The 14,388-nt window shown below is 41.9% G+C and overlaps 2 protein-coding genes across 2 annotated transcripts in view; both read right to left on the reverse strand.

Moving 5' to 3' along the window:
• Positions 1-14,388, reverse strand: part of LOC108098872 — a 33,014-nt gene that overhangs the window by 2,704 nt on the left and 15,922 nt on the right. The window contains 9 exon segments of the mRNA XM_017202060.2: positions 2-1,716; positions 1,780-1,957; positions 2,022-2,171; positions 2,561-2,705; positions 2,777-3,036; positions 3,115-3,363; positions 4,319-4,754; positions 4,812-4,928; positions 7,458-8,063. Of these exon segments, the coding sequence (XP_017057549.1) occupies positions 2-1,716; positions 1,780-1,957; positions 2,022-2,171; positions 2,561-2,705; positions 2,777-3,036; positions 3,115-3,363; positions 4,319-4,754; positions 4,812-4,928; positions 7,458-8,050 (3,843 nt within the window). The 5' untranslated portion in view covers positions 8,051-8,063.
• On the reverse strand, positions 3,490-4,161 carry LOC108098873. Its single transcript, XM_043208921.1, has 2 exons — positions 4,070-4,161; positions 3,490-4,011 (listed from the first exon to the last, which is right to left on the reverse strand). Exon 2 carries the CDS (start codon positions 4,004-4,006, stop codon positions 3,521-3,523), a length of 486 nt encoding a protein of 161 aa, XP_043064856.1. The 5' UTR covers positions 4,007-4,011; positions 4,070-4,161; the 3' UTR covers positions 3,490-3,520.

A 14,388-nucleotide genomic window follows, 5' to 3' on the forward strand; every position in this document is an offset into this window, starting at 1 on the left:
TTGGTGGTCTCGCCGGCGGCGGTGAAAGTTGCTCGGCGGTTGGTGTCCTCGGCGGTGGTTGCACCTCCTCCTCCTCCTGCGGCAGCTCCTCCTTTTTGCTGGTGGGACAGCAGCTGAACTTGCTCTTCCGTTCCACGGTGGCGTATTCTATTACGTGTGGGGAATGGGTGGTGCTGCCATTATTGCTTCCATTGGCCACGGATTGGAAGAACTCCCGCTTTGCTTGCACGGAGTTGCTGTACAGACACTCCGTTTCCACAGGTTGCACCACCGATTGCACCACCGGTTGAACTACCGGTTGCACCACCTGCTGCTGCTCCAAATTGGGAGGTGGTGGTATGATGAACGACATGATCTCCTCGGGCGTGAGTTCCTTGGCGGGCGTGGCCTTCTGCGTGGGTGGTGCCACCATTATTTGCTGCAGGAAGCTATCCAACTCTTCGGCCTTTCCCTCGAATCCTTTTGGGGGAGCGGCGTTCATCAGGGAGAGCGAGTCCAGCTCATCGGGGGTCTGGGGTGGCGGAATGGCACGTAGATCGATGAGATCCGAATCGGTTTCGATGAAGGTGTCCTCCCGCACCTCGAAGCCATAGATTTCGGACAGCTGGCGGGCAGCCACATCCGTGTCCGCAGCTGCCGCATTGCTGATCTCCTTGAGCTGCTGCAGGTACTCCCGCAGGTTGTAGTCCTTGGTCTCCGCACCGAAATGCGTTCCATCGGGACTGTGGAGGCCGAAGCTGCTCCTCTGCGAGAGCTGCTGCTTGGCTGGGATAGCTGATCCCGATCCCGATCCCGCCGCCTGGAGGAGCATCATCTGCGGTCTCCTGGTCGTCGGGGACTGAGCAGGCGATGCCACCGACTCCGAATCGCTTTCACTCTGCGAGAAGTCCGTTCCCAAGGCCTGCAAGTCACTCAACAGCTGACTGAAGCCATTCAGCTTCCTTTGGGGTCGCGGACTGGAGGTGCTGCACAAACTGGGCTTCCTCTTCGGAGTGGCTGGCGTTGCAGGAGCGGATGTGGAAACCGGAGCAGTCTCGGGTATGGCATTCAATCCTTGGGTAATCCCACTCAGTTCGTGGTTTATGGTCTCCGCCAGGAGAGTCAGGGAATCACTGTGTTTCAGCGGATGTCCTGGTGGAATGGTCACTCCTGGACCCAGGATCACTCCACCCTGCGACTCCTCCGTCGAGGAAACCTTGCTGCTGTTGAGACTATCGCAATCGGAGTCGAACTCCAGCATGGCCACGCCTCCCCCGCCAACGCCTCCCTGTTCCTGTTCACTCAAATATTGCTCGGAGGTTTGAACGAGGTGTTGCAATTCCTGAACCCGCCGCAAAACCTGCTCGTTCTTGGCCTCCAATTGGTGGCTGCCCGTGTGGGTTCTTCCCTCGCAGTAGTTGCTACCACTGCTGTCACTAAGACCCGAGTCCTTGGCTGCCTCCTCCAGTAGTTCCGTGGCCATAACACTGTGCAGATCCAAGTCCATTACGTACGGCATCGAAGGAGGTCCCTGAATGGAGGTTTGTTGCTGCAGTTGAGGCCTCTGGACCAGAGGATGATATGGCGGCGCCATCAGGAAGTTGACACTGTGTGCTCGAGTGTGAAAAGGAAGCAGGTAGCTCCAACCCGCAGGAAGCACTGTGTGCTGGGATAGAAAACCAGGCGAGTTGTCCTCGTCATTCGGATCTCTTTCCCGCAGAATGCTTAACACGTTACCTTTTGAAGTAATATATAAATAAGTTATTTATTCAGTATATATTAATTCCTAATTAACCTCACCTGTTAGCAATCTGTAGTAACCTCCCAGAACCAGACTAAACTCGCAGCCATCGCGATCCTCCATGATGAACTTCACAGCTCGGTCGCCCAGCATGAATATGGATACACTGCAGGTCACATCGTCCTCTCGGTTGACCACCACATGGGTGAAGTCCTCGATGGCGGAAATAGGTTGGGGCTGCTTGAAAACATGCTTAAGTAGTATACGATTCAATAGTTAATATACAAGTAAATAAACTAACCACCGAATTGCGTGCACTGGATATCTGGCTGAGTCCGAAGCGCGGACTCACCAGAAGGACGCGCTCGACGCCCTCTCTTTGGTTTGTGCTGAAACATTTGGCTCCGTAGCTTGGTAAGCTGGCGATTATATCTAGATAATGCAGTTTGGCCTGAAAATTAAAGAGATTTCAAAAGGTTACTTATATATAATAATATATAATAATTAAATTTGAATTACGAACTATGATATATATAAAGACAACAGTGTATTGTGAAATCATAAACTATCATATAAGAGCATTAATTTCTGGATTAAAATTACCATATTCTTAAATTTCTCATTTCTAAAAATTACCTGATTAAGCTTCAAAGAATTAATGAATATTTATAAAAAAACTACTTATGTTTTAATACAAACTTTAATTTAATTAGATTTCTTCGGCAATAAACACTAATATTTCAAGTAGGCCTTGGTATCTGTTTTCAATAATCGAATTCAATTTAAAGGCTATAATTCCTTATATTTGTATGTTCTTTAAGCTCTTTAATCTGAGCTCACCTGCAGCTGTGTGAGAACCTTGCTGGAGGATCCAGTCATCTCGGCGTTGAGCTTGAGGAAGTGGGAAATCAGCCGGCGCAGTTCCTTCCGCTTCATGCCCTCGAAAAGGCTCACTGGCACGAAGCGCTCCAGTCCGAACTCGCGTCTGAAAAGGAGTCATTATATAGTAAAATTAATATAATACATACATCATATATAGTATTCAGTTCAACTTACTCGACCTGCTTAACAGTGAGCTTGGCGGGCGCAAAGTTGTTGGCCAATGCGTGCTGGTGCATGTGGAGTGCGGCCAATCGGAGGGCCAATTCCGGTTGCAACTCGGGTGCGAATCTCTCCTGGTTGACATCGTTGCAGCACTGCAAGTACAGGTAGTCCAGAGCATGCAGATCCCGCTGAGCCAACTCCGCAGCCGAAATGGGCACAAAAGTGATGCGGAACAGGCACCTCAACTTGTGAGCTCCCGGTCGAGCGGCAATCTTTAACATAAAGCAAGCGGAAATTTCCCATTTAAATAGAGATTATTTATAGAAATAGTTTATTGAATCAAAACGCACCCTGGCGAGGGACTCCTGGGGGTCGAGCAGGGTGAGCTTGTTCCGCTTGAGGCTCTTCACGTGCTCCAGCACCAAGCTGAACAGTTCGCCGCAGCAGAGACAGAGTTTGTCGAGCAGGGAGCTAACCACATCCTGAACCGTTGTGGTGGCATCGTACTTGAACGACTTGGTCTGTCCGTTCTCGAGGAACACCTTCAGCACATTGGCCATCGGGGGCACGCAGATGTCGCCCAGCGAGAAGGCAGATGGCTAAGAGAAACCGCAAACAAGAAATCAATAAACAATAATGGAAAAACTTCCGGCAACAAGTCAATCCCACTGCCACTTCATGAAACGACTTAAATTGTGTCTTCATAAAAGAAATCTCTCAAAACATTTCATTTAAGTTTAATTTATTAAACCTTTATTATTTGTTATTTTTCTGCTCATCTTGTGGTTTTTTCTTTTTAAGTAGTTCGTTCAATTCAAAATCTTCGTCATCGGGTGGAAGTGCAATAACACGTTTGGCACGCATTAGTACTTTGTGAACCTCAAAGTATCCATTCAAAAGGGCGAATTCTTCGAGAGCTGTCAAGTGTTTTATTGCCTCCTCTGTGGTGTCAATGAATATGTCATCTTTAAGTAATTCCTCCAGATTGTACACTTCCTTAGTTTGTTTGGTCCTAGTATTGCTTTCCTTATTTAGTATTTCTTCCAGATTGTACACTTCCTTAGTTTGTTTGGTCCTAGTATTGCTTTCCTTATTTAGTATTTCTTCCAGATTGTAAAGTTTCTTGGCTTGTTTGGTCCTAGTTTTGCCATTACCCTTTGACTTCCGTTTCTTACAATTCTTACAAAGACGTCTGGTTTTTTTTTTGTTTGACCCCTCCAATACCTTGTTCTCCTTGTCCATAATGCCTTTATTAACAGTTTACTTGAAATCAATATGCAATTATTTGTAACAAAATATTTTTACCGAATTTTTTTTTAATTTTTGAGCAGGTGAAAATATTACCAGTTTGGCTAAAAATCGTCAGATACTGTCAAATTCAAATGAACCATATAATGAGCATTAACTCCAGATTACTAGATCTTATATTATTTGATGTTGGAATTCTTCTTGCCATTTAATTTTTGTATCCATCAAATTCATATATTATATTACTTTTTTACCCCCCCGAACTCATCTTATATATTTTCTAAAAATAGAAGAATAAAAACTCACCGGAAACAGTGGCGCTCCATTGACGCACACACTCTCGGCGAATCTGACTCGACTAGGACGCGATCTCAGCTTGGCTCGTTTCCCCGCGGAGAGGAGAGTGGACTTCCTGCCCGGAAGGACGCAGTGCGCCATGGGTTGGCACACGAGGAGATTCACCTGCGATTCGCAAGCTCGCACCAACTGGATGACATGATCCCGCGGGGCATCCTTTACATCTTCCCCATTAACCGCAAGGATTTGATCGCCTGGCTGAAGTTTTCCAATGCTAGGACCTCCCTCAGTCACAAATCTCACGATTACAGGACGTTCACTCCCAGCAACGAATCCGAATCCCAGGCTGGCGTTCCTTTGAAGCTGAACTTGGCGGGGTTCCGGAGGATGTTCATCCCATCGGATGCACTCGGGTGCCTCGTAGGTGGTCGTTTTGTTGAGGTGGCTACATGAATTAGAAATGGATTATATAGGAATTAAATAAGTTATATAGGGTACCCACTTTATATAGTAGGAACGACCCTTGGAGTCTATGGCACGCTCCCATCCATAAGAGAGCTCCTCGTGTTTGCTCCAATCCTCGCAGGCAGGCAGCCAACCCGCAGTTTGCGTCATGTGACTGAAATGGTTACAAATAAAATAATGTTAAGTAAAAAACATGTACCTAAAATAGCAATTGTTTATATTTAATGTACACTTTATAAACAAACAACACACTGATTAAAAATATATTATTAAAGGTGGCAGGTAAGTTATGTTTACCATCGCATTGTCTTGGCAACATAAATAGCAAACCGTAGGCCAAATATTGACTTTCGATTGGGAATGTGTCAATGGAACGTTAATGTTATTACATCTGGTGATTACTATTGCTCAGTCAGCTGTCAGCTGCGATTTGTAACCCAATACAGCGGAAAGTATCTAGTATCTGTGTTTGTTACGAACCGCAGAAAAATGCAGTTCCTAAATAGCACGTTTTAATCATTAATAAGAACAGTAGCTAGAATAAATAGCTGAGCTCTTAATTATCTATTTTTCATTTTATTTTTACTTATTTAGAGATAATAACTAAGTTAAGAACTTCTGCTTGGTTCGGCTATTAAACAACCGAAAACTAGTATTGCACATTGATTTGTTGTCATATTTTTTTTTATTTATTCCATAAATATTATAGTCATGTTCGTGGTAACTTCCTATTTATAAATCATGCAGGAGTGCCGCCCACTTGCTCTAGACACTCCACCCAAATTGACCCTGAACTTGTGGTCAACTTTTGGCCTTCCACCTCCGATTTCCCCCAGCAACCCATTTATTTCTGAGCTAAGTACGCCAGCAAACGTCTGTTTTTCCCTGTGGGTGAGCCAGAAATGCATTTCAATTGACATTAATCAGAGCTAATTGGGTTATTTGCTCGACTTTGCAATAAACAGCAACCCATAATCGGGCCGCAGAACTAAAACTAAACCTAGCCCCAATCCGCACCCCATTCAAAGTCAGCTACAGTTGTACTTCTAGTTGATGAACAAACTAAAATAAATAAATACAAGCGAAAATAATAATGAAGAAATAATATAAAGATATATAAACCAAGTACCAAAGATTGAAGTACAATAATTAACTTCAGTTAATTAGAAATACTCTTAATTTTCTCTTATTTTATTTTATATAATATTATGGAAGCCGGACTGTGGATCCCCAGCAACATGGATCCCGAACCCCCAGTAGAGCGAAACCCCAGCTAAATCCAATTGCAGCCCACATCACCTTGGTGGCTTCCGTTGCTGTCTTTCTTCATTTCCTGACTGCACACAATTGTGATAATTAGTTTTGCACTTTTGCACACTCTCGTCGGTTGGAGGAGGAGGAAGAGGAGGAGATGGTTTTGGGGTCTAGGATGGGGCTCCCTCCCATCCCCATCCCCATTAAGCTCCAACCAGCGCTGTTCACTCATTCAGTCTATCGCCCCAGTGGCAGTCGACAGCCACACCCCCTCCCCCTCCACCTTGTTGGCAACCGCCCACTTTTTCAGTGGCCCACTCGGTTATGGCATTTTGTGCGCTTTCAGTTTGATGTGCAACAAAGTGTAAAATTATTTAATAGAATTTTGTGCATAATCAATTTATGTGCAGCAGAGAGCCCAGCATTCAGTCGTCCATTCAGCGTTCTTAGCCAGGCCATCTAAGCGGGCCAGGACCAAGTAACTCACTCACTCAGTCAGTCTGGCAGTCTGGCATTCAGTCAATCAGTCATTCCGTCAGTGGAACGAGGAGCATTGAAACGCTGAAACTTTGGCCAACCTAATGGCTATATAAATGTCGGACTTTCTGCTTTGTTAAATATTCCTTTTTGTGCGTAACGAACGCAAAGAACTGGCGAGGTTATTAAAGTGGTTTTTCAAAACCACCAACGAAAGTTTGCCACAAATAATAAATGTTGCCAAACTAAATGTCAGAAGTAGTTATTTATTTTTTGCACTAAGCCTTTAAAGCCTTTACAGCGAAATGCACGTCAATCAAAAGGGATTTGAGAAACTCAACTGTAATTTTAATGTTGTGCATTACTTTCGTTGGCTTGGTAAATTCAATTTATGGAAATACTCTGACGCAACCATTCTTTAAATTTAAGTGGCTGAGCTATTTGTTTCTGCCTTTGGGGCGGCCTAATTGGCAAAGACCATAAATCATTTAAAGTTTCTGGAAAGTTTTGAAAGGATATCTAATTGGCAATGCAAATAAATCTATTTTGTGCAGAAGTAACAGTGCTGGCGACTTTATGGGTAAACAAACAAATTATAAATAGTAAAGCTTGTGGCTGAAAGTTTGCGTTATTTAAAAAGGTAGTGTTAACTGTTTGAAAACTTAGTAAGGATTAAAAATGAGCAATATACTTGCAATACTAAATATTAATTTAAAGGGTAAATGGTAATGTTTTTACAATTCTCTAGCCCTAAAAAAACTAAACATTGTAAAACTTTTATTAAAGGTCAAATGAAATGCAAACTAAATGTTTAGTAGGCAACACCAAAAAGACAGATATTTAATTGATTTTTTTATAGAAATTCCATGGTAAACGTAATTTTAAAGGTCACATCACAATTTGACCTCCAAAACTAGTTCAAATAGTTTTAATTAGTTATTAGTTTACTCACTTGCAGTAGTAGAGCCTGCCCTCCTTGCCCACATGGACGCTCCAGCCGGGCTTGAGCTTCTCCTGAATGGCCTCCAAGTGTCCATCAATCTCTGGCCAATTTCCGGGGATGCCAGTTGCATGACTTTGACCCAGAAGTGGCCCATAGATCCCGTTGCCAGTGGTGGCACCCCCGATTCCGATCCCACTTCCAATTCCGATTCCGATTCCCTGCTCTGGATTTGTTGTAGTTGTTGCCTCCGTTCCGGTTGTTAACGTTGTTGCTGTTGCCGATGATGTGGCAAGTTGTGTTGCCATTGTTGCCGGCATTCCCGAGGATTGGGATTGAGATTGGGAATGGGTCTGGGGCGTTGGACATCCGTTCGAGCGGGTGGGCGTGGCATGGACAACGGAGCCATTTGTTGTCGGCAGCGTTGTCAATTGTGGCGATGATGTTCGTGTCAGTAGCAAGGGTTTCGGCTTCGCTGTGGCGCCACCACCCCCACTCCCAGTCCCACTCCCAGTTCCTGCTGCTGCAGCTCCTCCAGTTGTGTTGGCGGCATTTTGTAGCGGATAGACATCACTATTCGAACGCCCCGAAGGCAGTAACATCATTGAAACACATTCGCTGCAAGTAGAGAAGAGGAACAATCAAAAGGGGGAACATAAGACAAGTTGTTGTTGTTGGTGGTTGTTGGTGTTGTCGAGCCATTTTCACACATTGTTCCATTGGCCACAAATCACATTCCATTCCAAGACCAAGACGTAGACCAAGACGACCCAGTTTGCCCGGCAAAACAGGCTCCTCCATAACTCAACATCCAGCTAACAGTCTGAAGACAGACCATTGCCATTGCCTTTCTGGACTCGCCAAACGAAAAAAAAAGAAGAAAAAACAGGTCCCCCATAACAGACATCCCCATTACCATGGTCTTCATCATCATTATCATGGTAATCATCATTATCACGGAAATCATCATTATCATGATCAAGATCATTGGCTTTTGGTGGGATAGGTTCAGGTTTTAGGCCAACTCGTTTTTAATGTTATGACACAATTTTCGATTTGCTTTTACTGTTTGGATTCGTTCTCTCTTTTTGCATATGTTTCCCTCCTTTATTTGGCAATCGTGCAAAATTGGATTGGCCATGGCTATAAGGAACTGGTTCCGAAATGAGATCAAATTGCTGACATTGTTTCGGAAAATGGAGCTATTGGGTGTAGGCTCAAAGCGATACGGAAATGGAGAAGAGATCAATTGTGAATACAGAATAGAATAAATAAATAGAATAAATATAAATCTGAATAAATACAGATTTAAGCTGAGTAGCAAATGAAGTTTATACTTTTGGCAAGGATATGAAATCAATTTCAATAAATTGAAATATTTTCAAATTCATTCCGACTTTTTGAAAGGGATCAACTTTCATTTGCATGAAAATACTGTAATCCGTTAACATAATATTTTATCAATCCACATTTACCTCGCCAACATTTCGTTTGTTGGTTAAAAAGCAAACATGTCAAAGAAACTGAAACAAATTTCAACCAATTCGTTTCGGACAAATCCATTCAGGCATTGCCACAGAAATGATCAATCCCGCCCACATTGTTTACACTGTCCAAACTCTTCAATAATATCAAAGAGCATTTGCATAATGTTTAGATTTCAGCGCCACCGACACACAGCATTTCGACTTTTAACTCTGACATGGTTCAGTAAATGGCTTGCAAAATGATTCTTTTCCCCTTTTATCCCCTTTTCCCTATTTTTTTTTGTTTTTTTGATAAATTTATTCTGCAGCGGAAAAGCAGGAAAAGTGCAGGGATAAAACATGGATATGTTTGGCAGACTGTCGGTTGGTGGTTGTATTGCTGTATCTGTGTATCTGTGAGTATGTGTGTGTGTGTGGGTGTGGGTGAGTGGCAATGGCCGATAGTGCGACTAGTTGGATGGATCCTAAACAACAAGCCGCCAACAACGAACGGAGCAAAATGGATGTGTTTGTTTGCTTGCGCAATTTCACTCGATGGCTTCGGCTGCCGTTTTTGCGGAAACGAGGAGAAACGGAAAAAGGGAGCTCCGAGTGGAGCAGAATGAAGCAGAATGGAGTGGTGTGGCATGAAGTGTGGAGTGGCGTGGCATGGCATACGGATAGATGCGACTTCAAAAAACCAGATACGACAGAACCGAGCCAAACAAAGAGACATCCATTAGGCGAGGAGTTCCGTCGAGTTGGGTCCACGTTCAAAATGGAAATGGAAAAGGAGCAACGCAAGCAGCCAAAGCAGCCAAAGCAGCCAAAGCAGCCAAAGAGCTCATCATGGCTCGTGATAATCGCGGGGAGGGACTAAAGAAATGGATTTTGCACAGCGGGAAATGCCACCTAAGGCTTAAAACATGAGCCCTCAAAACACACAAAATTTAAAGTTAATCCCTACTTAAGTGGGTTTCAACAGCAGAAAGGAAAATAAGAATATAAAAAGCTCTTTAGGCAAAATAAGATCCTAAGTTGTTCTTTTAGATTAGATCATAACATATAATATATAGCTATGTAATATCATAATATTATGATTAATTTTATTTTAATTCTATAACTATTTCTACATATTTCTTGGAAGTTACGTTTTATTTCCTTAAATTAAGAAAGAACAATTTTAAATATATATATTTATTAGGTATATAACAAGAGGACAATTAGTTCTATGATGTTTCCTGGCTATTTTGTTTTATACAAACTTAAGCTTTTAAAAATGTAGCTTTCAATCAAAGAGGGACGCAGATTTTCGCTCAGTGTAAGCCAGGCGAGTAACGGCTTGGCAAACAACGGCAACCGGCAAGCGACATGGTCAAGTTCCTTCTCGGTCTTGTCGTGTGTACGAGCATTTTCCTCCATTCTTCCTATGTGGTGCAAAAGTTTTATAAACAACTTCACAGACACATACTCGAACACTAAAAACTGGAACACTTGAACAATGTTTTGAATTACATATTTTCTTTGTTTGGGAGTGGACCAAATAGACAAGTGCAAAAATGTTCATAAAGTTGTTCATTCGCTTTTTTTCCATTTTTTTTTTCTTTTTCGCCATCTCACGTTATTTCTTTTTCTGGGTTTTGGAATTCTCGACAGCGGAATGTTGATTTGACTCGAGACAAGAACTTGCCAAGCCGTCGAAAAGGATACTTGGCAAAGTATTTCGGTTTTAAATTGGAAATATTTCGTTTGGTAAAAAGAAGGATATGTTAAAAAAAAGGTTTAGGTATAAACATTTGGAAATAACATGATTGTTTGTTGATAACTAGCTTTATATCACTGTAGTAAAGTGTAAATTTATGCATATGGTTAGCCAAAAATAAACTTTTATTCCGTTGAAGAGTTCCAACTGCTTGGCAAACAAAAAGCGTTTTAAAAAGATCACACATTGCCCCCGCACCTCCGAAATTACCCACAAAAACGTTGAGGAATTTCAGTTACCGTGTTCAGAACTCTTAACTGTGCAAACATTTTCGCTATCGTCAGAAGAAGCTTTTCACATCCAATCCGATCCAAGTGTAACCGATACGAGCTACGAAATACGAAAGCGGTTCCATACATTTGGACACCGAGACCAAACACAAAAGTTGTCAAGAAAGAATGGTGGGCCGGATGGGGAGGTGGGAGGGGGGAGTGGCAAGAGAGGTGGGAGGGGGTGGAGGGAGGGGCAGGAAGAGGGGCCAGTGGAAACGGGAGCGACACTTCCAGCGAATGATTTGTGTCAACAGAGAGAAAAGGCAGCTGAGAAATGTTTATCCACGTGGCAGTGTAAGTGTGAGTGTGTGTGTGAGTATCTATGTGCGATGGATGACGTCGGGGCAATGACAGAGATCAGTAAATGGAAACCACACATAGCACATACAGTGAAAGACATAAATATAATATATAAGCCACTACTATATATATTCGATCCGCTTTGAGGTCCTAAGTAATTGAAAACAAAGAATTTAATAAGCTATTTGTGTTTTTCTCATATATTATGTTCAAGTACTATTATTTTAGACTTAAAAGCATTAAACATTAATCTCTTCAAAACTTTCCTGTCCAAAAACGCTAAGAAAAACTCTAAGACCAAACTGAGTTATCAACTAAATCTATAAGCGAAGCCGAAAACATTCCTAATTCCCAAAGCAATAACAAGCGCTTTGCATAAACTTTCAGATACGAAAAACACTCGAAAAACTCCACTTAAAATTGTAATTCCCACAGATAATTGCATAAACCTGCGGATAACATCTTGATTGCTATTAATTTGTCGGCAAGTGTCTGCGCCACGGACAATTGTAAAATGTCAGTGCGGAAATTGTGCGAAGCAATGAAAAGAAGTGAAATGAAAAGACAGCAAAAGTCTGATGATGGGCGATAACACACACAAAACAAAAAATACAAATAACAAAAATGGCATCAGCAAGAACGAAAATGTTGACCAACTGTAACAAATAAGAAAAAAAATAATAACAAACAACCGTTGGAAAACAAAGTTAAGCTCTGCAAATTGTCCCAGTTCCGAGGGCTTAAATGAAAGGTGGATTGTTATTGCCATTTTCCCCGCCTTCCAGCCAGCAATCTCCTCCTCGTCGAAGGAGGAAATTCTCTTTGTGGCAGAAATTAAACACAATTCGTGAATGCATTTGTTACTCGTCGTCGTCGTATTAAAGACCTCAGCAATTTGCAGCTCTTACAGTAGCACCATTTTCCTCCCTCTTCTACTTTTGCTACTGTTGCTTTTACCAATTTTGCTCCGTCTCGTTATTGTTAATTGAAAAGAAATTACGGCGGGCACAATGAATTAAAATTGCATGACGTTATTTATTTTGTCGACGCTGTCGCTCATTTCAATTACATTTAACACAAAGTAAAAGCAAAATAAATGGGACTGTGCCTATTTAAGAAAAATACGTACACGTACAAGTGGGCAACCTGCAACTGATTTAAAAATAATGGTAGTATTTATAGGTAAAATAATTAAATGATTTTAATACAAATTTAATTGGCAACTGAAATATTATATATACCTAATATAATGGAATTATAATGCAAAATACGATTTTCCTTACCAGGAGATAGTTGTAATACAAAAGTAACTTTTCATGTAAAGTTTAAAATTAAATCCAAGTACTTTTCAAACTAAATTAAACTTAATTTTTCTCAATACATTTTAAAATAATTTTCATGATCTGTAAATAAGTTTATTACTGCACCGCAAATCGATAAAATTAAAGCAAAAGCTTAAATAAAACGGCAACCTTAACACCCCGTCGGAATAACCATGTGCCAGCCATTTAGTTAGATCGTTATAAATACAGAGCCAACTGCGGTTGTGTGCGTGGCCATATCCATATCCATATAGACACGGCACCCATAACTACCCATCGATATATCGGGATATCGCCTGCGTCGCTTGCGGTTGAACGTGATTCTCAAAATGTCACGCACACACGGCAAAATGAAATGAAAGAAAATCAACAGCGGTATATCAATTTGTTTTTTATTTTTTTCCCCTTTCCCCCATGTTTTTTGGGGGAGGGGCTGGTGTGGGTGGGCGGTACATTCATGGAAACGCTTTCGCTTCAGACAGCCGGCGATAACATCCATTCATAAAGCCTGGCAACCGAAAAACGAAGCAACCTCTGGCACGCCAACGTGCCACTGATAAAGCGCAAACATCTAGATAGTTTTCATTCAAAATCCAACTGTGCTACGCAGGCCAGCATTGCTGATCTTCTACGTGAGATTGCATGTGAATTAGACACTTACTAGGCAAGCGATTACACCTAGTTAACTTAATTCCAACTACTTATTCGCGGTCATGAGCTATAAAAATTAACATGCTTAAAAGATTGAATAAATTAGAAATTGTAAATCAGGAATTAGTATTGTAAGCTGGAAACACATCTCAATACCTAAGAAAATCCCATTAAAACTTCCATGGCTCGGACTAAATATTGTTTAAAAACAAATTTCACTTAGTAAATCCCAATTAGAGCTAAAGTACATTCAAAACTATTAACACCTTGATGGCTTAAACAAATGTTTCCCTTGCCAAACAGTTAAAGTTGCTCAATCAAATGGAAATGAGCTACATCACTTAGGGCCACCGTTTAATCCAACTAATTCGAACCGTCATTAACTGGCTAATTTCACACTTTGCGCAGAGATATCAAAGCAAAAGCCCAACAGCATCGGATGAATCGGGAAACAAGGCGAAAACAATGTAACAGGGGGATTCCTTTCACCCAAGCGATCCGAACTCATTAGCAGATTCTCTTGGACACGCCCAAAAGCAGGCAACACACAAACACACACACACACACAGATACAAATACAAACACTAATACAAATACATTACAGACACATTTTCGGATACAAGCTCGCCCACGTCTGATTACAACTTAGGGCGAAACTTTTAATTGATATATGGCACACACACCATATACAAAAGCCTCGGAAAAAAAGCGAAAGAAGTTGACTTACGGCGGCCAAATAATGAGTTTTTAACAAGTTCACGAGACGAAAGGGAATTCGTTATAAGGAAAACGAGAGAGTTTATTAAGTGCCTCGAAGGCAAACCTTACCTTTTTCCTCCACTTTTTCTTCTCTTTTTCTGCTCCCCATTTTAATAAATACAACAGTGAAATGTCAAATGCAACGGCTCAGCGAAAGATGACGACTCACAGGTTCGAAATCCACCTGAAACCTGAAAGAAACTCCCCGCTTCGTAACGCCTGACATAACGTGACATGAGGTCTTCTCTTTTCGAGGGGGAAAAGGGGAGGGTGGGGGGAAGAAAATGAAATGCAATTTTCACGTACCCAAGTCACATATCATGGGCCAATCGTGAGGCAACTGGGGAAAGAAAGAAAGTGGCGGAGTGAGTAGGGAGTATTGGTAACGTGCCTTGCTTTTTGGCTAACCTG

This window comes from Drosophila ficusphila, unplaced genomic scaffold, assembly GCF_018152265.1.
Source record: "Drosophila ficusphila isolate 14025-0441.05 unplaced genomic scaffold, ASM1815226v1 contig_791, whole genome shotgun sequence".
Lineage (NCBI taxonomy): Eukaryota > Metazoa > Arthropoda > Insecta > Diptera > Drosophilidae > Drosophila > Drosophila ficusphila.

Coding starts and splice junctions, on each gene's coding strand:
- LOC108098873 (XM_043208921.1), bottom strand. CDS start 4,006: ATGGACAAGGAGAACAAGGTATTGGAGGGGTCAAACAAAAAAAAAACC.